The sequence below is a fragment of the Aphelocoma coerulescens genome, unplaced genomic scaffold (assembly GCF_041296385.1).
Source record: "Aphelocoma coerulescens isolate FSJ_1873_10779 unplaced genomic scaffold, UR_Acoe_1.0 HiC_scaffold_548, whole genome shotgun sequence".
Taxonomy (NCBI): domain Eukaryota; kingdom Metazoa; phylum Chordata; class Aves; order Passeriformes; family Corvidae; genus Aphelocoma; species Aphelocoma coerulescens.
In genome coordinates, this window is record NW_027183892.1 from 16,891 (window position 1) to 41,549 (window position 24,659).

At 62.1% G+C, this 24,659-nt stretch overlaps 1 protein-coding gene across 1 annotated transcript in view; it reads right to left on the reverse strand.

The window, feature by feature from the left end:
• LOC138101845 (latent-transforming growth factor beta-binding protein 4-like) overlaps positions 1–17,360 on the reverse strand; it is a gene marked incomplete at both ends in the record, with an annotated part of 29,618 nt that extends 12,258 nt beyond the window's left edge. The window contains 11 exons of the mRNA XM_068999605.1: positions 3,443–3,514; positions 3,756–4,265; positions 4,804–4,935; positions 7,567–7,698; positions 8,408–8,530; positions 10,297–10,422; positions 10,512–10,637; positions 12,622–12,741; positions 14,421–14,546; positions 15,032–15,157; positions 17,243–17,360. Of these exons, the coding sequence (XP_068855706.1) occupies positions 3,443–3,514; positions 3,756–4,265; positions 4,804–4,935; positions 7,567–7,698; positions 8,408–8,530; positions 10,297–10,422; positions 10,512–10,637; positions 12,622–12,741; positions 14,421–14,546; positions 15,032–15,157; positions 17,243–17,360 (1,711 nt within the window). The remainder of the gene's footprint in view (positions 1–3,442; positions 3,515–3,755; positions 4,266–4,803; positions 4,936–7,566; positions 7,699–8,407; positions 8,531–10,296; positions 10,423–10,511; positions 10,638–12,621; positions 12,742–14,420; positions 14,547–15,031; positions 15,158–17,242) is intronic.
• Positions 17,361–24,659: the final 7,299 nt, after the last annotated feature.

The window sequence follows — 24,659 nt, forward strand, 5'->3', positions numbered from 1 at the left end:
CTCCCAATCTCACCCCAATCCTTTTGGGGTGTCTCTCACCTGTGCCAGGTGTGGGGCAGGGCTGCCCGGGGCACTGCGCCCCCTACGCCCACCCCAAATCCACCCCAAATCCATCCCAAACCCGCCCCAAATCCACCCCAAATCCACCCCAAACCCACCCCAAACCTTTTGGGGTCTCTCTCACCTGTGCCAGGTGTGGGGCAGGGCTGCCCGGGGCACTGTGCCCCCCACGCCCACCCCAAACCCACCCCAAACCCACCCCAAATCCACCCCAAATCCACCCCAAATCTCCCCCAAACCCACCCCAAATCCATCCCATTCCCCAAATCTCCCCCAAACCCACCCCAAACCCCTCCCAAACCCCTCCCAATCTCACCCCAAACCTTTTGGGGTGTCTCTCACCTGTGCCAGGTGTGGGGCAGGGCTGCCCGGGGCACTGTGCCCCCCATGCCCACCCCAGGGTGCAGCAGCACTGCGGGCGAGTGACGTTTGGGGCCAGGAGCCCGCAGGCCCTACTGAAGCACGAGGCCAGCGCGGAGCCGGGCGGGTTTGGGGGCGTTTGGGGCGGTTTTGGGGTCTGTGGGGTCGGGGCGGCTCCGCAGCGGCCGCTGATGGGGTCGAACTCCTGCCGGGAATCGGGGCAGAGGCACAGGAAGGAGCCCTCGACGTTCTCGCAGCGCTCGGCCCCACAAACCCCGCGCAGGGTCTGGCACTCGTCCACGTCTGCGGGGTTTGGGATTTGGGATTTGGGATTTGGGGTGGGAAATGGGGTGAGAATGGGGTGGGAATGGGGGATTCAGGGACGGGATGAGCACTCGGCCCCACAAACCCCGCGCAGGGTCTGGCACTCGTCCACGTCTGCGGGGTTTGGGATTTGGGGGATTTAGGATTGGGATTTGGGATCGGGATTTGGGGTGGGAATGGGGGATTTAGGGACGGGATGAGCGCTCGGCCCCACAAACCCCGCGCAGGGTCTGGCACTCGTCCACGTCTGCGGGGTTTGGGATTTGGGGGATTTAGGATTGGGATTGGGACCAGGATTTGGGGTGGGAATGGGGGATTTAGGGACGGGATGGGCGCTCGGCCCCACAAACCCCGCGGAGGGTCTGGCACTCGTCCACGTCTGCGGGGTTTGGGATTTGGGATTTGGGATTTGGGGTGGGAAATGGGGTGAGAATGGGGTGGGAATGGGGGATTCAGGGACGGGATGAGCACTCGGCCCCACAAACCCCGCGCAGGGTCTGGCACTCGTCCACGTCTGTGGGGTTTGGGATTTGGGGGATTTGGGATTTGGGATTTGGGATTTGGGATTTGGGATTGGGATTTGGGATCTGGGATTGGGATTTGGGATTTGGGATAGGAAATGGGGTGGGAATGGGGGATGCTCGGCCCCACAGACCCCGCGCAGGGTCTGGCACTCGTCCACGTCTGCGGGGTTTCGGATTTGGGGGATTTGGGATTTGGGATTTGGGATTTGGGGTGGGAATGGTGTGGGAATGGGGGATTTAGGGACGGGATGGGCACTCGGCCCCACAAACCCCGCGCAGGGTCTGGCACTCGTCCACGTCTGCGGGGTTTCGGATTTGGGGGATTTGGGATTTGGGATTTGGGATTTGGGATTTGGGGTGGGAATGGTGTGGGAATGGGGGATTTAGGGACGGGATGGGCGCTCGGCCCCACAGACCCCGCGCAGGGTCTGGCACTCGTCCACGTCTGCGGGGTTTGGGATTTGGGGGATTTAGGATTGGGATTGGGATCAGGATTTGGGGTGGTAATGGGGGATTTAGGGACGGGATGAGCGCTCGGCCCCACAAACCCCGCGCAGGGTCTGGCACTCGTCCACGTCTGTGGGGTTTGGGATTTGGGGGATTTAGGATTGGGATTGGGACCAGGATTTGGGGTGGGAATGGGGGATTTAGGGACGGGATGGGCGCTCGGCCCCACAAACCCCGCGGAGGGTCTGGCACTCGTCCACGTCTGCGGGGTTTGGGATTTGGGATTTGGGATTTGGGGTGGGAAATGGGGTGAGAATGGGGTGGGAATGGGGGATTCAGGGACGGGATGAGCACTCGGCCCCACAAACCCCGCGCAGGGTCTGGCACTCGTCCACGTCTGCGGGGTTTGGGATTTGGGGGATTTGGGATTTGGGATTTGGGATTTGGGATTGGGATTTGGGATGGGAAATGGGGTCAGAATGGGGTGGGAATGGGGGATGCTCGGCCCCACAAACCCCGCGCAGGGTCTGGCACTCGTCCACGTCTGCGGGGTTTGGGATTTGGGGGATTTGGGATTGGGATTTGGGATGGGATTTGGGATTTGGGATTTGGGATCAGGATTTGGGGTGGGAATGGGGTGGGAATGGGGGATTTAGGGACGGGATGGGCGCTCGGCCCCACAAACCCCGCGCAGGGTCTGGCACTTGTCCACATCTGCGGGGTTTGGGATTTGGGATTTGGGATTTGGGATTTGGGATGGGAATGGGGTGGGAATGGGGGATGCTCGGCCCCACAAACCCCGCGGAGGGTCTGGCACTCGTCCACACGACACTGGGAGCGAGATTTGGGTGTCCCCAGGGTGGTGGCCGTGTCCCCAGGGTGGTGGCCATGTCCCCAGGGTGGTGGCCGTGTCGCCAGCCCACGGTGGCCATACCCACACAGTAGTGTGGGCAGTCTCGTAGCCGGGGTCGCAGGCGCACTGGGATGGGACTGGGGACACTGGGATGGCCACAGGGGCCACTGGGACTGGAATTTGGGTGTCGCCAGGGTGGTGGCCGTGTCCCCAGGGTGGTGGCCGTGTCCCCAGGGTGGTGGCCATGCCAGGTAATCTCATAGCCAGGGTCGCAGGCACACTGGGATGGGACTGGGGACACTGGGATGGCCACAGGGAGCGGGATTTGGGTGTCCCCAGGGTGGTGGCCGTGTCCCCAGGGTGGTGGCCGTGTCCCCAGGGTGGTGGCCGGGGTCGCCAGCCCACGGTGGCCGTACCCACGCAGTGGTGGCCGTGCTGGGCGGTCTCGTAGCCGGGGTCGCAGGCGCACTGGGATGGGACTGGGGACACTGGGATGGCCACAGGGAGTGGGATTTGGGTGTCCCCAGGGAGGTGGCCATGCCAGGTAATCTCATAGCCGGGGTCGCAGGCGCACTGGGATGGGACTGGGGACACTGGGATGGCCACTGGGGCCACTGGGACTGGAATTTGGGTGTCCCCAGGGTGGTGGCCGTGTCCCCAGGGTGGTGGCCGGGGTCGCCAGCCCACGGTGGCTGTACCCACGCAGTGGTGGCCGTGCTGGGCGGTCTCGTAGCCGGGGTTGCAGGCGCACTGGGATGGGACTGGGGACACTGGGAGCGGGATTTGGGTGTTGCCAGGGTGGTGGCCGTGTCCCCAGGGTGGTGGCCGTGTCCCCAGGGTGGTGGCCAGGGTCGCCAGCCCACGGTGGCCGTACCCACGCAGTGGTGGCCGTGCCGGGCGGTCTCGTAGCCGGGGTCGCAGGCGCACTGGGATGGGACTGGGGACACTGGGATGGCCACAGGGAGCGGGATTTGGGTGTCCCCAGGGTGGTGGCCATGTCCCCAGGGAGGTGGCCATGCCAGGTAATCTCATAGCCGGGGTCGCAGGCGCACTGGGATGGGACTGGGGACACTGGGATGGCCACAGGGAGCGGGATTTGGGTGTCCCCAGGGTGGTGGCCGTGTCCCCAGGGTGGTGGCCGTGTCCCCAGGGTGGTGGCCAGGGTCGCCAGCCCACGGTGGCCGTACCCACGCAGTGGTGGCCGTGCCGGGCGGTCTCGTAGCCGGGGTCGCAGGCGCACTGGGATGGGACTGGGGACACTGGGATGGCCACAGGGGCCACTGGGACTGGAATTTGGGTGTCCCCAGGGTGGTGGCCGTGTCCCCAGGGTGGTGGCCGTGTCCCCAGGGTGGTGGCCATGCCAGGTAATCTCATAGCCGGGGTCGCAGGCGCACTGGGATGGGACTGGGGACACTGGGATGGCCACAGGGAGTGGGATTTGGGTGTCCCCAGGGTGGTGACCGTGTCCCCAGGGTGGTGGCCGTGTCGCCAGCCCACGGTGGCCGTGTCCCCAGGGTGGTGGCCATGTCCCCAGGGTGGTGGCCAGGGTCGCCAGCCCACGGTGGCCGTACCCACGCAGTGGTGGCCGTGCTGGGCGGTCTCGTAGCCGGGGTCGCAGGCGCACTGGAAGGAGCCGGGCAGGTTGTGGCAGGTGGCGTGGGGGCCGCACAGGGTGCCGTTGGAGCACTCGTCCACGTCTGGGGTGGGAACGGGAATGGGATTGGGGCCATCCGGAGCTCCTTGGCCACCCCCCGGCCATGGCCCTGGCCCCAGTGGCCATCCCAGTCCGTGTGTCCATCCCAGTCCCTGTGTCCATCCCAGTCCAGTCCCTGTGTCCATCCCAGTCCCTGTGTCCATCCCAGTCCCGTATCCCGTGTCCCCAAATTCCCATTCCCCGCCATCCCCAGCCCTGAATCCCAGCTGGCACTTGGAATCAATCCCCATAACCCCATATCCCATATCCCAAATCCCCATATCCCATATCCCCATATCCCCATCCCATATCCCAAATCCCCAAATCCCCATCCCAAATTCCCAAATTCCCAAATTCCCAAATCCCCGTCCCTCACCGACGCAGTCGCCGCCATGGCCGGGCCTGAATCCCGGCTGGCACTTGGGATCAATCCCCATAATCCCATATCCCAAATCCCCAAATCCCCATATCCCATATCCCAAATCCCCAAATCCCCATATCCCAAATCCCAAATCCCAAATTCCCGAATCCCCGTCCCTCACCGACGCAGTCGCCGCCGTGGCCGGGCCGGAATCCCGGCTGGCACTCGGGAACGCAGCGATAGGAGCCGGGAATGTTCTCGCACCGCTGGGCCCCGCAGAGCCCGGCCCCGTACTCCTGGCACTCGTCCACGTCTGCGGGCACCGGGATGGGGACGTTGGGATGGGGACATCGGGATGGGGACATTGGGATGGGGACATTGGGATGGGGATATTGGGATGGGGACATCGGGATGGGGATATCGGGATGGGGATATTGGGATGGGGATATCGGGATGGGGACAGCGGGATGGGGACACCGGGATGGGGACATTGGGATGGGGATATTGGGATGGGGATATTGGGATGGGGACACTGGGATGGAGATATTGGGATGGGGACATTGGGATGGGGACATTGGGATGGGGACAGCGGGATGGGGACATTGGGATGGGGACACTGGGATGGGGATATCGGGATGGGGACATTGGGATGGGGACATTGGGATGGGGACATCGGGATGGGGACACCGGGATGGGGACACTGGGATGGGGATATTGGGATGGGGACATTGGGATGGGGACATTGGGATGGGGATATCGGGATGGGGACATTGGGATGGGGACACATTGGGATGGGGACATTGGGATGGGGACATTGGGATGGGGACATTGGGATGGGGACACCGGGATGGGGACACTGGGATGGGGATATTGGGATGGGGACACCAGGATGGGGACACCGGGATGGGGACATTGGGATGGGGACACCGGGATGGGGACACCGGGATGGGGACACTGGGATGGGGATATTGGGATGGGGATATCGGGATGGGGACACTGTGGGATGGGGACATTGGGATGGGGATATTGGGATGGGGACATTGGGATGGGGATATTGGGATGGGGACATCGGGATGGGGACACCGGGATGGGGATATGGGGATGGGGACATTGGGATGGGGATATCGGGATGGGGACATTGGGATGGGGACACCGGGATGGGGATATCGGGATGGGGACATTGGGATGGGGACACCGGGATGGGGATATGGAGATGGGGACATTGGGATGGGGATATCGGGATGGGGACATTGGGATGGGGACATTGGGATGGGGACACTGGGATGGGGATATTGGGATGGGGACATCGGGATGGGGACACCGGGATGGGGACACTGGGATGGGGATATTGGGATGGGGATATTGGGATGGGGACATCGGGATGGGGACACAGCGGGATGGGGATATTGGGATGGGGATATTGGGATGGGGACATCGGGATGGGGACATTGGGATGGGGATATTGGGATGGGGACATTGGGATGGGGACAGCGGGATGGGGACATTGGGATGGGGACACTGGGATGGGGATATCGGGATGGGGACATCGGGATGGGGACACCGGGATGGGGATATTGGGATGGGGACACCAGGATGGGGACACCGGGATGGGGACATTGGGATGGGGACATTGGGATGGGGATATCGGGATGGGGACACTGTGGGATGGGGACATTGGGATGGGGATATTGGGATGGGGACATTGGGATGGGGACATTGGGATGGGGATATTGGGATGGGGACATTGGGATGGGGACACAGCGGGATGGGGACGTTGGGATGGGGACATTGGGATGGGGACATCGGGATGGGGACGTTGGGATGGGGACATTGGGATGGGGATATTGGGATGGGGACATTGGGATGGGGACACAGCGGGATGGGGACATTGGGATGGGGACAGCGGGATGGGGACATTGGGATGGGGACACCGGGATGGGGATATTGGGATGGGGATATCGGGATGGGGACAGCGGGATGGGGACACCGGGATGGGGACATTGGGATGGGGATATCGGGATGGGGACATTGGGATGGGGACATTGGGATGGGGACATTGGGATGGGGACATCAGGATGGGGACATTGGGATGGGGACAGCGGGATGGGGACATCGGGATGGGGACATTGGGATGGGGACATTGGGATGGGGACATCAGGATGGGGACATTGGGATGGGGACATTGGGATGGGGATATCGGGATGGGGACATTGGGATGGGGACATCGGGATGGGGATATTGGGATGGGGACACCGGGATGGGGACATCGGGATGGGGATATTGGGATGGGGATATTGGGATGGGGACATCGGGATGGGGACACCGGGAACCCCTGGCTCCAGGCTGGGAGCAGCCCCCAGACCACCCCGATCCCTGTGCCCATCCCAATTCCCGTGTCTCCGTTCCCATCCCGGTCTCCCAGTCCCCACATCCCCATATCCCCATTCCCATCCCACTCCCCATGGCCCCATTTCCCTCCCAATCCCAATAGCCCCATTCCCATCCCAGTTCCCATATCCCAATCCCAGTTCCCATATCCCCATATCCCCATATCCCATATCCCATATCCCCATCCCAAACCCAAATTCCCAAATTCCCAAATTCCCAAATTCCCAAATTCCCATATCCCCATATACCCATATCCCAAACCCAAACCCAAATTCCCCATATCCCATATCCCAATCCCAAATTCCCATATCCCCATATCCCCATATCCCCATATCCCATATCCCAATCCCATATCCCAATCCCAAATTCCCATATCGCCATATCCCCATATCCCAATCCCAAATTCCCAAACTCCCAAATTCCCAAATTCCCCAAATCCCAAATCCCCAAATCCCCATATCCCAATCCGAAATTCCCAACTTCCCAATATCCCCATATCCCAAATCCCATATCCCCATATCCCAAATTCCCAAATTCCCGAATCGCCGTCCCTCACCGACGCAGTCGCCGCCGTGGCCGGGCCGGAATCCCGGCTGGCACTCGGGAACGCAGCGATAGGAGCCGGGAATGTTCTCGCACCGCTGGGCCCCGCAGAGCCCGGCCCCGTACTCCTGGCACTCGTCCACGTCTGCGGGCACGGCCGGAGCCTCCGGACCCATCCCAGAGTCCGGACACTCCGAGCGACCCCGTCCCACCCCAATCCCGGCCATCCCCTCACACCGGACACGGCCGGTCCCATTCCAGAGGCTCCGAGTGACCCCGTCCCACCCCAATCCCGGCCATCCCCTCACACCGGACACGGCCGGTCCCATTCCAGGGGCTCCGAGTGACCCCATCCTGCCCCATTCCCGGCCATCCCCTCACACCGGACACGGCCGGACCCATTCCAGGGGCTCCGAGTGACCCCGTCCCACCCCAATCCCGGCCATCCCCTCACACCGGACCCTCCGGACCCATTCCCGTCCATCCCCACACACTGGACCCTCCGGTCCCATTCCAGAGGCTCCGAGTGACCCCGTCCCACCCCATTCCCGGCCATCCCCTCACACCGGACACGGCCGGACCCATTCCAGGGGCTCCGAGTGACCCCGTCCCACCCCAATCACGGCCGTCCCCTCACACCGGACCCTCCGGACCCATTCCAGGGGCTCCGAGTGACCCCATCCCGCCCCATTCCCGGCCATCCCCTCACACCGGACACGGCCGGACCCATCCCAGAGGCTCCGAGTGACCCCGTCCCACCCCATTCCTGGCCATCCCCTCACACCGGACCCTCCGGACCCATTCCAGGGGCTCCGAGTGACCCCATCCCGCCCCATTCCCGGCCGTCCCCTCACCCTGGCACTCGGCCTTGGCATCGTCCGTGCGGAAGCCGGCCGGACACTGGCACTGGAAGGAGCCGTCGGTGTTGAGGCAGCGGCCGCCGGCGCAGACGTCCCCGCGCTGGCACTCGTCCACGTCTGGGATGGACAGGGGGACACCAGGATTGGGATGGGCATGGGGACACTGGGATGGACATGGGGACACTGGGGACACTGGGGTGGACATGGGGACACTGGGACTGGGATGGGCATGGGGACACTGGGATGGACATGGGGACACCGGGACTGGGATGGACGTGGGGACACTGGGGTGGACAGGGGGACACCAGGACTGGGATGGGCATGGGGACACTGGGATGGACATGGGAACACTGGGGACACTGGGATGGGCATGGGGACACTGGGACTGGGATGTATATGGGGGCACTGGGGACACTGGGATGGACATGGGGACACCAGGACTGGGATGGGCATGGGGACACTGGGATGGACATGGGAACACTGGGGACACTGGGGTGGACATGGGGACACTGGGACTGGGATGGGCATGGGGACACTGGGATGGACAGGGGACACCAGGACTGGGATGGGCATGGGGACACTGGGGACACTGGGACGGACATGGGGGCACTGGGACTGGGATGGACATGGGGACACTGGGATGGACAGGGGGACACTGGGATGGACATGGGGGCACTGGGATGGGCGTGGGGACACTGGGATGGACATGGGGGCACTGGGATGGACATGGGGACACTGGGACGGGGATGGGGACACCAGAACTGGGACAACCACAGGGACACTGGGACTGGGACACCGGGACTGGGATGGAGGCACCAGAACTGGGACAACCCTGGGGACACCGGGACTGGGATGGAGCTGGGGACACTGGGACTGGGATGAGGACACCGGGACAACCACAGGGACACTGGGATGGGGACACTGGAACTGGGACAGGGACACCGGGACAACCCTGGGGACAGTGGGACTGGGACGGGGACCCTGGGACTGGGATGGGGACACTGGGACAGGGACACCGGGACAACCACAGGGACACTGGGACTGGGACAGGGACACCGGGACTGGGACAACCCTGGGGACACTGGGACTGGGATGGGAACACTGGGACTGGGATGGGGACACCAGAACTGGGACAACCCTGGGGACACCGGGACTGGCATGGGGACACCGGGACTGGGACACTGGGACTGGGACAGAGACACCGGGACTGGGACAACCCTGGGGACACTGGGACTGGGATGGGGACACTGGGACTGGGACACTGGGACTGGGACAGAGACACCGGGACTGGGACAACCCTGGGGACACTGGGACTGGGATGGGGACACTGGGACTGGGACACTGGGACTGGGACAGAGACACCGGGACTGGGACAACCCTGGGGACACTGGGACTGGGATGGGGACACTGGGACTGGGATGGGGACACCAGAACTGGGACAACCCTGGGGACACTGGGATCGAGACAGGGACACTGGGACCGGGACGGGGACACCAGAACTGGGACAACCACGGGGACACTGGGACTGGGATGGGGACACTGGGACTGGGATGGGGACACCAGAACTGGGACAACCCTGGGGACACCGGGACCGGGACGGGGACACCAGAACTGGGACAACCACGGGGACACCGGGACCGGGACAACCCTGGGGACACCGGGACCGGGACGGGGACACCAGAATTGGGACAACCACGGGGACACCGGGACGGGAACACCAGGACAAGGACACCGGGACCACCACGGGACCACCAGCACCAGGACAACAACCCCAACCACCCCCTCCCCAAAAAACCACCACAACCCCGAGCCCCCCGTGACCTCCACCACGCCCTCGGGTGTCCCCAGGAGGTGCCACCCCCTGTCCCCCGCTGTCCCCTCACCGGCGCAGGCGGTGCCGTCGGCGGTGCCGGCGAAGCCGTCGGCGCAGAGGCAGCGGAAGGAGCCGGCGGTGTTGACGCACTCGCCGTGCGGGAAGCAGAAGTCGCCCTCCAGGCACTCGTTGACGTCTGTGGGGCCACCAGGGCGTCACCAAGGATGGGGCGGTGGCACCGCCGGGTTGTCCCCGATGGGGGTGGGGGGGGGGGTCCCCGCTCACCCTGGCAGGCGGTGGCGCCGGCCGTGGCGCGGTAGCCGCGGTGGCACTCGCAGCGGAAGGAGCCGGCGGTGTTGAGGCAGCGGCCGTGGGGGGCGCAGGGGGAGCCCCCCGAGCACTCGTCCACATCTGGGGGGACATCGGGGGTCACTTGGGGACACCCGGGGTCACCCCAAGTCATGGGGACACCATAGCGGGGTGGCCACAGGAGATACGGGGTCTCCAAGACCTCCAAGTCATGGTGACCCCAAGTTGTGGTGACCCCAAGTTGTGGTGAACCCAAGCTGTGGTGACCCCAAGTCATGGTGACCCCAAATTGTGGTGACCCCAAGCACCCATCTGCATCTGGGGGGACATCAGGGGCCACCTGTGGCCACCCTGAGTTGTGGGGACACCATAGCGGGGTGGCCACAGCAGATATGGGGTCTCCAAGACCTCCAAGTCATGGTGACCCCAAGTTGTGGTGACTCCAAGTTGTGGTGACCCCAAGTCATGGTGACCCCAAGCTGTGGTGACCTAAAGTTGTGGTGACCCCAAGTCATGGTGATCCCAAGTCGTGGTGATCCCAAGTTGTGGTGACCCCAAGTTGGGGTGACTCCAAGTTGTGGTGACCCCCATGGTGTGGTGACCCCATAACAGAGTGACCAGAGGTCATGGTGACCCCAAATTGTGGTGACCCCAAGCACCCGTCTGCGTCTGGGGGGACATCGGGGGTCACTTGGGGACACCCTGAGTTGTGGGGACACCATAGCGGGGTGGCCACAGGAGATATGGGGTCTCCAAGACCTCCAAGTCATGGTGACCCCAAGTTGTGGTGACCCCAAGTTGTGGTGACCCCGAGCACCCGTCCATGTCTGGGGGACATCGGGGGTCACCTGTGGCCACCCTGAGTCATGGGGACACCATAGCGGGGTGGCCACAGGAGATACGGGGTCTCCAAGACCTCCAAGTCATGGTGACCCCAAGTTGTGGTGACTCCAAGTTGTGGTGACCTAAAGTTGTGGTGACCCCAAGTCATGGTGATCCCAAGTTGTGGTGACCCCAAGTTGGGGTGACTCCAAGTTGTGGTGACCCCCATGGTGTGGTGACCCCATAACAGAGTGACCAGAGGTCATGGTGACCCCAAATTGTGGTGACCCCAAATTGTGGTGACCCCAAGCACCCGTCTGCATCTGGGGGGACATCAGGGGTCACCTGTGGCCACCCTGAGTCATGGGGACACCATAGCGGGGTGGCCACAGCAGATATGGGGTCTCCAAGACCTCCAAGTCATGGTGACCTCATGGAACGGTGACCCCGTGGCGTGGTGACCTCTCATGGGACCCCAAGACGGTGACCCTCAAAATCATGGTGACCCCATGAAGTGATGACCCCAAATCATGGTGACCCCAAGATGGTGACCCCCAAAATCATGGTGACCTTTCATGGGACCCCAAGATGGTGACCCCCAAAATCATGGTGACCCCCTGAAGCGACGACCCCAAATCATGGTGACCTCGAATTATGGGGACCCCGTGGCATGGTGACCTTGAATTATGGTGGCCCCAAGATGGTGACCCCCAAAATCATGGTGACCTCTCACGGGACCCCAAGATGGTGACCCCCAAAATCATGGTGACCCCCTGAAGCGACGACCCCAAATCATGGTGACCTCGAATTATGGGGACCCCGTGGCGTGACCTCTCATGGGACCCCGAGATGGTGACCCCCAAAATCATGGTGACCTCTCACAGGACCCCAAGATGGTGACCCCCAAAATCATGGTGACCTCTCACAGGACCCCAAGATGGTGACCCCCAAAATCATGGTGACCTCTCACGGGACCCCTGAGATGGTGACCCCCAAAATCATGGTGACCTCTCACGGGACCCCGAGATGGTGACCCCCAAAATCATGGTGACCTCTCACGGGACCCCGAGATGGTGACCCCCAAAATCACGGTGACCTCTCACGGGACCCCAAGATGGTGACCCCCAAAATCATGGTGACCCCATGAAGCGATGACCCCAAATCATGGTGACCTCATGGAACGGTGACCCCATGGGGTGGTGACCTCTCATCTGGGGGTGTCTCTGGTGGCACCGAGGTGGCACCGGGTGGCCCCGGGGGGTACCTGCGCAGCGGCCCTGTCGCAGGCGGAAGCCGTCGGGGCACGGCTGGCACCGGAAGGAGCCCGGGGTGTTGACGCACTCCTGGCCGGGACACGCCAGGTGGTTCTCGCACTCGTCGATGTCTGAGGGGACACCGGGGGACATCAGGGGACATCAGGGGACATCAAGGGGGGACCCCGAGTCATGGGGACCCACCCCGGGACCCCAAATCACAGGGATCCCATAACAGAGTGACCACGAGTTGTGGTGACCCCATAACAGTGGTGACCCCATAAGTGACCCCATAAGTGACCCCACCTCATGGTGACCCCAAGTCGTGGTGACCCCAAACCATGGTGACCCCATAACAGTGACCCCACCTCATGGTGACCCCAAGTCGTGGTGACCCCATAAGTGACCCCACCTCATGGTGACCCCAAGTCGTGGTGACCCCATAACAGTGACCCCAAGTCATGGTGACCCCAAACCGTGGTGACCCCAACTCATGGCGACCTCATAACAGTGGTGACCCCAACTCATGGTGACCCCAAACCGTGGTGACCCCAAACCGTGGTGACCCCAAACCATGGTGACCCCAAGTCATGGTGACCCCATAAGTGACCCTACCTCATGGTGACCCCAAGTCGTGGTGACCCCATAACAGTGGTGACCCCAAGTCATGGTGACCCCAAGTCGTGGTGACCCCAAACCATGGTGACCCCAACTCATGGTGACCCCGTAACAGTGACCCCAACTGATGGTGACCCCAAGCCGTGGTGACCCCAACTCATGGTGACCCCAACTCATGGCGACCCCAACTCATGGTGACCCCAAACCATGGTGACCCCATAAAAGTGACCCCAAGTCATGGTGACCCCAACTCATGGCAACCTCAAGTCATGGTGACCCCGTAACAGTGACCCCAACTGATGGTGACCCTGTAATGGTGACCCCAATTCATGGTGACCCCAAACCGTGGTGACCCCAACTCATGGTGAGCCCAAGCCATGGTGACCCCGTAACACTGACCCCAAGTCATGGTGACCCCAACTCATAGTGACCCCAAACCGTGGTGACCCCAAGTCATGGTGACCCCATAACAGTGGTGACCCCAACTCATGGTGAGCCCAAGCCATGGTGACCCCAACTCATGGTGACCCCAAACCGTGGTGACCCCATAACAGTGGTGACCCCAAACCGTGGTGACCCCAAACCGTGGTGACCCCATAACAGTGACCCCAAACCGTGGTGACCCCAAGTCATGGTGACCCCATAACAGTGACCCCAACTCATGGTGACCCCAAGTCATGGTGACCCCAAACCATGGTAACCCCAAACCGTGGTGACCCCATAACAATGATGACCCCAAGTTGGGGGTGACCCCATAGCAGTGACCCCAACTCATGGCTACCCCAAACCATGGTGACCCCAAACCGTGGTGACCCCAAACTGTGGTGACCCCATAACAGTGACCCCAAGTCATGGTGACCCCAAGTCATGGTGACCCCAACTCCTGGTGACCCCAAACCGTGGTGACCCCAACTCATGGTGATCCCATAACAGTAGTGACCCCAACTCATGGTGACCCCAAACCGTGGTGACCCCAACTCATGGTGACCCCATAACAGTGGTGACCCCAAGTTGGGAGTGACCCCATAACAGTGACCCCAAACCGTGGTGACCCCAAACCGTGGTGACCCCAAACCATGGTGACCCCAAACCATGGTGGCCCCAAGGACCGCTGACCCCAGAGACCCCCTCCCAGTGCCCCCAGTGGCACAGAGACCCCTCCCCATCGCCCACCCCGGTGCCCCCCGCTCACCCTGGCAGGGCTGGTCACCCCCGGAGCCCCGGTAGCCCGCCGGGCACACGCACTGGTAGCCCCCGGGCCGGTTCTCGCAGCGCCCGTGGGCGCAGGGCGGGGGGCTCTGGGCGCACTCGTCCACGTCTGGGGGGGCACAGGTGGGGTTTGGGGGGGTTACAGGTGTGCCCAGGTGTGCCCAGGTGTGCCCAGGTGGGGTTTGGGGGGTTACAGGTATGCCCAGGTGTGCCCAGGTGTGCCCAGGTGGGGTTTGGGGAGGCACAGGTGAGGTTTGAGGTGTGCCCAGGTGTGCCCAGGTGGGGTTTGGGGGGTTACAGGTATGCCCAGGTGTGCCCAGGTGTGCCCAGGTGGGGTTTGGGGAGGCACAGGTGAGGTTTGAGGTGTGCCCAGGTGTGCCCAGGTGGGGTTTGGGGAGGCACAGGTGAGGTTTGAGGTGTGCCCAGGTGTGCCCAGGTGGGGTTTGGGGGGTTACAGGTGTGCCCAGGTGTGCCCAGGTGTGCCCAGGTGAGGTTTGGGTTGTGCCCAGGTGTGCCCAGGTGTGCCCACGTGTGCCCAGGTGAGGTTCGGATGGTGCCCAGGTGTGCCCAGGTGTGCCCAGGTGTGGCGCTGACCTCGGCACTCGGTGCCCGCTGGCTCGGAGGTGAAGCCGGGCCCGCAGAGGCACCGGAAGCTGCCCACGGAATTCTCGCAGCGCCCCGGCGAGCAGGGCGGGGGCACCTGGCGGCACTCGTCGATGTCTGGGGGGTGGGCACAGGTGGGCACAGGTGAGCCCCGGCGGGGCTCCGAGGGCCACAGGTGGGGCTCGGGCTGTGCCCGGCGGTGCCCAGGTGAATTTTTGGGCTCCCCCGACCTCGGCGCTCGGTGCCCGCCGGGTTTGGGGGGGCCACAGGTGTGCCCAGGTGTGCCCAGGTGTGCCCAGGTGTGCCCAGGTGGGCTTTAAACCCCCTTAAACACCCTTTAAACACCCCCAAGACCTCTTTAAAGACCCTAAAACCCCCCAAAATCCCCCCCGGAGCCCCCTCCCCACTCACCCACGCAATGGGTGCCCCCAGGTCCCCTTTGAGCCCCCCCAAAACTGCCCCAAATCCCCCTCAAAACCCCTTTGAACCCCCCAAAACTCCCCTAAATCCCCCCCAAATTCCCCCCAGGACCCCTTTAAAGACCCTAAAACCCCCCAAAATCCCCCCCGGAGCCCCCTCCCCACTCACCCACACAATGGGTGCCCCCAGGACCCCTTTGAACCCCCCCAAAACCCCCCCAAATTCCCCCAAATTCCCCCAAAACCCCCCCAAATCTACCCCAGGACCCCTTTAAAGACCCTAAAACCCCCCCAAAATCCCCCCCCGGAGCCCCCTCCCCACTCACCCACACAATGGGTGCCCCCAGGACCCCTTTGAACCCCCCCAAAACTCCCCCAAATCCCCCCCAAAACCCCTTTGAACCCCCCAAAACTCCCCCAAATCCCCCCCAAATCCCCCCAAAACCACTTTGAACCCCCCAAAACCCCCCCAAATCCTCCCCAGGACCCCTTTAAAGACCCTAAAACCCCCCCCAAAATCCCCCCCCGGAGCCCCCTCCCCACTCACCCACGCAATGGGTGCCCCCAGGACCCCTTTGAACTCCCCCAAAACTGCCCCAAATCCCCCCAAATTTCCCCCAAAACCCCTTTGAACCCCCCAAAACCCCCCCAAATCCTCCCCAGGACCCCTTTAAAGACCCTAAAACCCCCCAAAATCCCCCCCGGAGCCCCCTCCCCACTCACCCACAAAATGGTTGCCCCCAGGACCCCTTTGAACCCCCCCAAAACTCCCCCAAATTTCCCCCAAAACCCCTTTGAACCCCCCCAAAATCCCTTTGAATCCCCCAAACCCCCCCCAAATCCTCCCCAGGCCCCCTTTAAAGACCCTAAAACCCCCCCAAAATCCCCCCGGGACCCTCCCGGAGCCCCCTCCCCACTCACCCATGCAATGGGTGCCCCCAGGACCCCTTTGAACCCCCCCAAATTCCCCCAAAACTCCTTTGAACTCCCCCAAATTCCCCCAAATCCCCCCCAAATTCCCCCCAGGACCCCTTTAAAGACCCTAAAACCCCCCCCAAAATCCCCCCCGGAGCCCCCTCCCCACTCACCCACACAATGGGTGCCCCCAGGACCCCTTTGAACCCCCCCAAAACTGCCCCAAATCCCCCTCAAAACCCCGTTGAACCCCCCAAAACTCCCCTAAATCCCCCCCAAATTCCCCCCAGGATCCCTTTAAAGACCCTAAAACCCCCCAAAATCCCCCCCGGAGCCCCCTTCCCACTCACCCACACAATGGGTGCCCCCAGGACCCCTTTGAACCCCCCCAAAACTCCCCCAAATCCCCCCCAAAACCCCTTTGAACCCCCCCAAAATCCCTTTGAACCCCCCAAAATCCCCCAAAATCCTCCCCAGGACCCCTTTAAAGACCCTAAAACCCCCCAAAATCCCCCCCGGAGCCCCCTCCCCACTCACCCACGCAATGGGTGCCCCCAGGACCCCTTTGAACCCCCCCAAAACTCCCCCAAATCCCCCCAAAATCCCTTTGAACCCCCCAAAATCCCCCAAAATCCTCCCCAGGACCCCTTTAAAGACCCTAAAACCCCCCAAAATCCCCCCCGGAGCCCCCTCCCCACTCACCCACGCAATGGGTGCCCCCAGGACCCCTTTGAACCCCCCCAAAACTCCCCCAAATCCCCCCAAAACCACTTTGAACCCCCCAAAACCCCCCCAAATCCTCCCCAGGACCCCTTTAAAGACCCTAAAACCCCCCAAAATCCCCCCCCGGAGCCCCCTCCCCACTCACCCACGCAATGGGTGCCCTGGGGGCTGAGCCAGAAGCCCCCCCGGCACAGGCAGGTGTAGCCCCCTCCCCCCCGGGGCACGCAGCGCCCGGGGCCGCACACGGCGGGGTCCTGCTGGCACGGGGACACTGCGGGGAGATTTGGGGGGAATTCGGGGGATTTTGGGCAATTTGGGATCGGGATTTGGGATAAGGGACAGAGACACGGACCAGAACCCCCCCAAACCCCTCCCTAAGAGCCCCAAAACCCCTCCAGGACCCCAAAACTCCCCCCAAGAATCCCCCGCACACGGCGGGGTCCCGCTGGCACGGGGACACTGCGGGGAGATTTGGGGAAAATTTGGGGGATTTTGGGCAATTTGGGATCGGGATTTGGGAATTCGGGGGTCGGGAATTGGGATACGGATCTCCCAAAACCCCCCTCCCCCCCGCTAGTTCCCCCCAGGACCCTCTAGGACCCCCCCAGACCCCCCCAAATTCCCCTAAAACCAACCCAAACTCCCCAAATCCCCCCCAGATCTTCCCCAAATCCCCCAAAATCCCCCCAAAATCCCCCCAAATCCCCTCCTTACCTGGCTCCGGGGGGGGCAGGGTGGGCAGGGGCCCCCCAAAATCGGGGCTGGGCCGGGGCACGACGATGACCTCGGGGCCGGGGGGGGGCGGCGGGGGGGGGCCGGGGGGTCCCGAACTGGGGGGGCTCCGGGGCTGGGGGGGGGGGGGAGAGGTGGGGGAGGGTCAGATTTGGGGAAATTTGGGGGCTTAGGAGGGGTTTTAGAGGGGATTTGGGGGGGAATTTGGGGGTTTAGGAGGGGTCTTAGAGGGATTTGGGGGGGAATTTGGGGGTTTAGGAGGGGTTTAGAGGGGATTTGGGGGTTTAGGAGGGGTTTTGGGGGGAATTTGGGGGTTTAGGAGGGGTTTTAGAGGGGATTTGGGGGGGTTGGGGGGTTTAGGAGGGGTTTTAGAGGGGATTTGGTGGGGAATTTGGGGGTTTAGGAGGGGTTTTAGAGGGGATTTGGGGGGGTTGGGGGGTTTAGGAGGGGTTTTAGGAGGGATTTGGGGGGGATTTGGGGGTTTAGGAGGGGCTTTAGAGGGGATTTGGGGGGGTTGGGGGAGGTTTAAGGGGGTTTAGAGGGGATTTGGGGATTTAGGAGGGGTTTTGGGGGAGTTTAGAGGCGTTTTGGGGCAGTTTAAGGAGCTTTAGGGCCACCAGGGATTTCGGGGGGGTTCAGGGGGGGTTTTGGGGCTGTTTAGGGGGGTTTTAGCTCAAGTTTAGTGGGATTTAGGCGGGGTTTAGGGGAATTTTGGGCGTTTTGGGGCTGTTTAAGGAGGTTCAGGGGGGTTTTAGCTCAAGTTTAGGGGGATTTAGGCGGGGTTTAGGGGAATTTTGGGCGATTTAGTGGCGTTTAGAGGCGTTTTGGGGCTGTTTAAGGAGCTTTAGGGGGCTTTAGGGCCACCAGGGATTTCAGGGGGTTCAGAGGGGGTTTTGGGGATGTTTTGGGGGGGTTTAGGGGGGTTTTAGCTCAAGTTTAGGGGGATTTAGGCGGGGTTTAGGGGAATTTTGGGCGATTTAGTGGCGTTTAGGGGCGTTTTGGGGCTGTTTAAGGAGGTTTAAGGAGCTTTTGGGCCACCAGGGGTTTCGGGGGGGCTCAGGGGGGGTTCCGGGGGGTCCGCGGGGGTTTTGGGGGGCTCACAGGCGGTCGGGGGGGCGCGGGGGGGGCCCAGCGGGACCCCGGTCACGTCCTGGCCCAGGAATTGGGTGTTGATGCGCAGGTCCGAGGGCGAGTAGTGGTAGCCGGGCCCCGCCGGGCAGATCTCCTTGAACCCCTCTTTTTTTGGGGTGGGGGGGGTCAGAATTGGGTCGGGGGGGTCAGAATTGGGTCGGGGGGGTCGGATTTGGGTCGGGGGGGTCGGATTTGGGGGGGGGGACACACCCCAAAATTTACGCCCCGGGGGTAAAATCGGCTGGGAAAGGAGGGGGGGGGAGGGGGCAAAAATGGGGCTGGGGGTGGCCAGAAATTTGGGGAGGGGTCCCAGGAATTGGGGGGGGGGGGGTCGGGATTTGGGTCGGCGGGGTCGGAATTGGGGGGGGGACACCCCAAAATTTGCAGCCCGAGGCAGAATTGGTCAGGAAAGGGGGGGGGGAGAGTCTGGGGGGGGCGGGAATTTGGGGAGGGGTCCCAGGAATTTGGGGAGGGGTCCGGGAATTTGGGGAGGGGTCCCAGGAATTTGGGGAGGGGTCCCAGGAATTGGGGGAGGGGTCCCAGAATTTGGGGAGGGGTCCCGGGATTTGGGGAGGAGTCCGGAAATTTGGGAGTGTCCCGGGAATCGGGGGAGGGGTCCCAAAAATATGGGGAGGGGTCCCAGGAATTTGGGGAGGGATCCCAGAAATTTGGGGGGGGAACTGGGAATTTGGGGAGGGGTCCCAGGAATTTGGAAGGGGTCCCGGGAATCGGGGAGGGGTCCCAGGAATTTGGGAGTGTCCCAAAAATTTGGGGAGGGGTCCCAGGATTTGGGGAGGGGTCCCAGGATTTGGGGAGGGATCCCAGAAATTTGGGGAGGGGTCTGGGAATTTGGGGAAGGATCCCCAGGAATTTGGGGAAGGGTCCCAGAAATTTGGGGGGGGATCTGTGAATTTGGGGAGGGGTCCCGGGAATTTTGGGGAGGGGTCCCAGGAATTTTGGGGAGGGGTCCCAAAAATTTGGGGAGGGGTCCCGAGAATTTGGGGAGTGTCCCAAAAATTTGGGGAGGGGTCTCGGGATTTGGGGAGGGGTCCCGGGAATTTTGGGGGGGGGATCCCAGGAATTTTGGAGGAATCCGGGCGGATTTTTGGGTGGAATTTCGGGATTTTTGGGATCCCAAACATCGGATTTTGTTTTTTTTTTGGGGGGGGGGTGGTCTCCCCAAATTGGGGGCGGTCCCAAAAATTTGGGATAACCGAGAAATTTTTAATTTTTTGGGGTGGAGGGGGGGGGGGAAATCCCATGAATGCCGGGGGGGAATCCCGGCGGGATTTTTGGGTAGAATTTGGGGTTTTTTGGGATCCCAAACACCGGATTTTTTTCCCCCAAACTCAGGAGGGCTCCCAGGAATTTCGGGATGGTCCCAAAAATTTGGGACAACCCCGGAATTTTTCATTTTTTGCGGGGGGGGCGGATCCCAGGACTTCTGCGGGGCGACCCAGGCGGGACTTTTGGGTGGAATTTCGGGGTTTTTGGGATCCCCAAACATCGGATTTTGGTTTTTTTTTGAGGGGGGGTGGTCTCCCCAAATTGGGGGCGGTCCCAAAAATTTGGGATAACCGAGAAATTTTTAATTTTTTGGGGTGGAGGGGGTCGAATCCCATGAATTCCGGGGGGAATCCCGGCGGATTTTTGGGTGGAATTTCGGGTTTTTTGCGATCCCCAAGTCCCAGATTTTTTTTTTTGGGGGGGGGGGTGGTCTCCCCAAATTGGGGGCGGTCCCAAAAATTTGGGACAACCCCGGAATTTTTCATTTTTTGTGCCGGGGGAATCCCAGGAATTCTGGGGGGAATCGGGGCGGATTTTTGGGTGGAATTTCGGGGTTTTTGGGATCCCCAGACATCGGATTTTGGGTTTTTTTTGAGGGGGGGTGGTCTCCCCAAATTGGGGGCGGTCCCAAAAATTTGGGATAACCGAGAAATTTTTAATTTTTTGGGGTGGAGGGGGTCGAATCCCATGAATTCCGGGGGGAATCCCGGCGGATTTTTGGGTGGAATTTCGGGTTTTTTGCGATCCCCAAGTCCCAGATTTTTTTTTTTGGGGGGGGGGGTGGTCTCCCCAAATTGGGGGCGGTCCCAAAAATTTGGGAAAACCCCGGAATTTTTCATTTTTTGCGGCGGGGGGGGGGAGGGGGAGAGGATCCCAGGACTTCTGCGGGGCGACCCAGGCGGGACTTTTGGGTGGAATTTCGGGGTTTTTGGGATCCCCAAACACCGGATTTTGGTTTTTTTTGGGGGGGGTGGTCTCCCCAAATTGGGGGCGGTCCCAAAAATTTGGGACAACCCCGGAATTTTTCATTTTTTGCGGGGGGGGAGGATCCCAGGACTTCTGCGGGGCGACCCAGGCGGGACTTTTGGGTGGAATTTCGGGGTTTTTTGGGATCCCAAACACCGGATTTTTTCCCCCAAACTCAGGAGGGCTCCCAGGAATTTCGGGATGATCCCAAAAATTCGGGACAACCCCGGAATTTTTCATTTTTTGCGGCGGGGGAGGATCCCAGGACTTCTGCGGGGCGACCCAGGCGGGGCTTTTGGGTGGAATTTCGGGGTTTTTTTCGCTCCCCAAACCCCCGGATTTTTTTCCCCCGATTCCGGGTCTGGGGAGGGGGTTCCCCCCCCCCCCCCCCATCAATTGAGGGGGGGTCTCACCGGATCCGAAGGGGGGGCAGAGCAGGCAGGAGCCCCCCCAGGCTTTGCCCACGCGGCTGCAGCAGCAAACCTGGCGGGTGATGTTGCGCAGGGTGGGCAGCGCGCAGCCCCCCCCCCTCCCGCAGCAGCCGGAAACACGGCCCGCGGGCCTCGGACAGCACCTGCTGGGCTGGGGGGGCACCTGGTGAGCGCCTGGAGCCCTCCCAGTTTGGCCCAGTTCGGCCCAGTTTGGCCCAGTGCAGCCCCAGCCCGTCCTATCCCAGCCCAGCGCGGCCCCGCCCCTCCCGCACCGGGTGGAATTGGGGCCCCCGCAGAGCATTTGGGGGAGGTTTTTGGGGTGGGGGGGGCACCTGGTGAGCGCCTGGAGCCCTCCCAGTTTGGCCCAGTTCATCCCAGTTTGGCCCAGTGCAGCCCCAGTCCGTCCTATCCCAGCCCAGCGCGGCCCCGCCCCTCCCGGACCGGGTGGAATTGGGGCCCCCCCAGAGCATTTGGGGGAGGTTTTTGGGGTGGGGGAGGCACCTGGTGAGCGCCTGGAGCCCTCCCAGTTCATCCCAGTTCATCCCAGTTTGGCCCATCCCATTCCCAAACCGCCAAATCCTCCAAACAACCCAAAAAAAATCCCAGAAATGCCCCAAAACCCCCAGAAATGACCCCAAACTCGGCTCACAGATGCAGCTGGAGCGGGACGAGTCCAGCAGGAATCCCAGCCCCAATCCCACTCCCACCACTCCAAATCCCCCAAACAACCCCACAAATAACCCCAAAAACCCCACAAATAACCCCAAAACCCCCAGAAATGCCCCCAAACCCCCAGAAATGCCCCAAAATCCCCAGAAATGGCCCCAAACTCGGCTCACAGATGCAGCTGGAGCGGGACGAGTCCAGCAGGAATCCCAGCCCCAATCCCATTTACCCCATCAATCACATCCCATTCCCACCATCCCAAATCCCCCAAATGACCCCATAAATCCCAGAAATGACCCCAAAACCCCAGAAATGCCCCAAAACCCCCAGAAATGACCCCAAACTCGGCTCACAGATGCAGCTGGAGCGGGACGAGTCCAGCAGGAATCCCAGCCCCAATCCCAGCCCCAATCCCACTCCCACCACTCCAAATCCCCCAAAACCCCCAGAAATGCCCCAAAACCCCAGAAATGCCCCAAAACCCCCAGAAATGGCCCCAAACTCGGCTCACAGATGCAGCTGGAGCGGGACGAGTCCAGCAGGAATCCCAGCCCCAATCCCATTTACCCCATCAATCACCTCCCATTCCCACCATCCCAAATCCCCCAAATGACCCCAAACAACCCCATAAATAACCCCCAAAACCCCAGAAATAACCCCAAAACCCCACAAATGCCCCAAAACCCCCAGAAATGACCCCAAACTCCGCTCACAGATGCAGCTGGAGCGGGACGAGTCCAGCAGGAATCCCAGCCCCAATCCCAGCCCCAATCCCACTCCCACCACTCCAGATCCCACTCCCACCACTCCAAACCCTCCAAATAACCCAAAAACCTACAAATGCCCCAAAACCCGCAGAAATGGCCCCAAACTGGGCTCACAGATGCAGCTGGAGCGGGACGAGTCCAGCAGGAAGCCCGGCGGGCACAGGCAGGCGAAGCCGCCGCGGGTGTTGGTGCAGAGCCCGTGCTGGCACAGGGTCCCCTCCTGGCACTCGTCCACGTCTGGGGGGCGAGGGGACCAAAAGAGGGGAGGGGAGGTCGGGACCCATCCCCCCAAAATCCCCCCCAAAATCCCCCCAAATCCCCCCCAAAATCCCCCCCAAAATCCCCCAAAACCCCCCCAAAATCCCCCCAAAGCCCCCCCAAAATCCCCCCAAAATCCCCCCCAAAATCCCCCAAAATCCCCCCAAAATCCCCCCAAAATCCCCCCAAAATCCCCCCAAATCCCCCCCAAAATCCCCCCCAAAATCCCCCCAAAATTCCCCCAAATCCCCCCAAAATCCCCCAAAATCCCCCCCAAAATCCCCCCCAAAATCCCGCCCAAAATCCCCCCCAAATCCCCCCAAAATCCCCCTCAAAATCCCCCCAATATCCCCCAAATCCCCCCCAAAATCCCCCCCAAAATCCCCCCAAAATTCCCCCAAATCCCCCCAAAATCCCCCAAAATCCCCCCCAAAATCCCCCCAAAATCCCCCCAAAATCCCCCCAAAATCCCCCCAAAATCCGGGCTCCATCCCGGAGCGATCCCCAAAACGTCGGGAATTGGGGGCGCTCACCCTCGCAGGAGCCGTTGCGGCGCTGGAATCCCGGGGGGCACGGCTCTGCCGGGGGGGGCACCGGGGTCACCCTGGGCACCTGTGGGGCACCTGTGGGGCACCTGGGGGGCACCCTGGGGCACCTGGGGGGCAACTTTGGGGCACCTGTGGGGCACCCTGGGCACGCTGGGGCACCTGTGGGGCACCTTTGGGGTACCTGTGGGGCACCTGTGGGGCACCCTGGGCACCCTGGGGCACCTGTGGGGCACCTGTGGGGCACCCTGGGGAACCTTTGGGGCACCCTGGGGCACCTGGGGGGCAACTTTGGGGCACCTGTGGGGCACCTGTGGGGCACCTTTGGGGCACCTGTGGGGCACCTGTGGGGCAACTTTGGGGCACCTGTGGGGCACCTGTGGGGCACCCTGGGGCACCTTTGGGGCAACTTTGGGGCACCCTGGGGTACCTGTGGGGCAACTTTGGGGCACCTGTGGGGCACCCTGGGGCACCCTGGGTACCCTGGGGCACCTGTGGGGCACCTGTGGGGCACCTTTGGGGCACCTGTGGGGCACCCTGGGCCACCTGTGGGGCACCCTGAGCACCCTGGGGCACCTGTGGGGCACCTGTGGGGCACCCTGGGGCACCCTGGGTACCCTGGGGCACCTGTGGGACACCTTTGGGGCACCTTTGGGGCACCCTGGGGCACCTGTGGGGCACCCTGGGCCACCTGTGGGGCACCCTGAGCACCCTGGGGCACCTGTTTGGGGCAACTTTGGGACACCTTTAAGGCACCTGTGGGGCACCTTTGGGGCAAC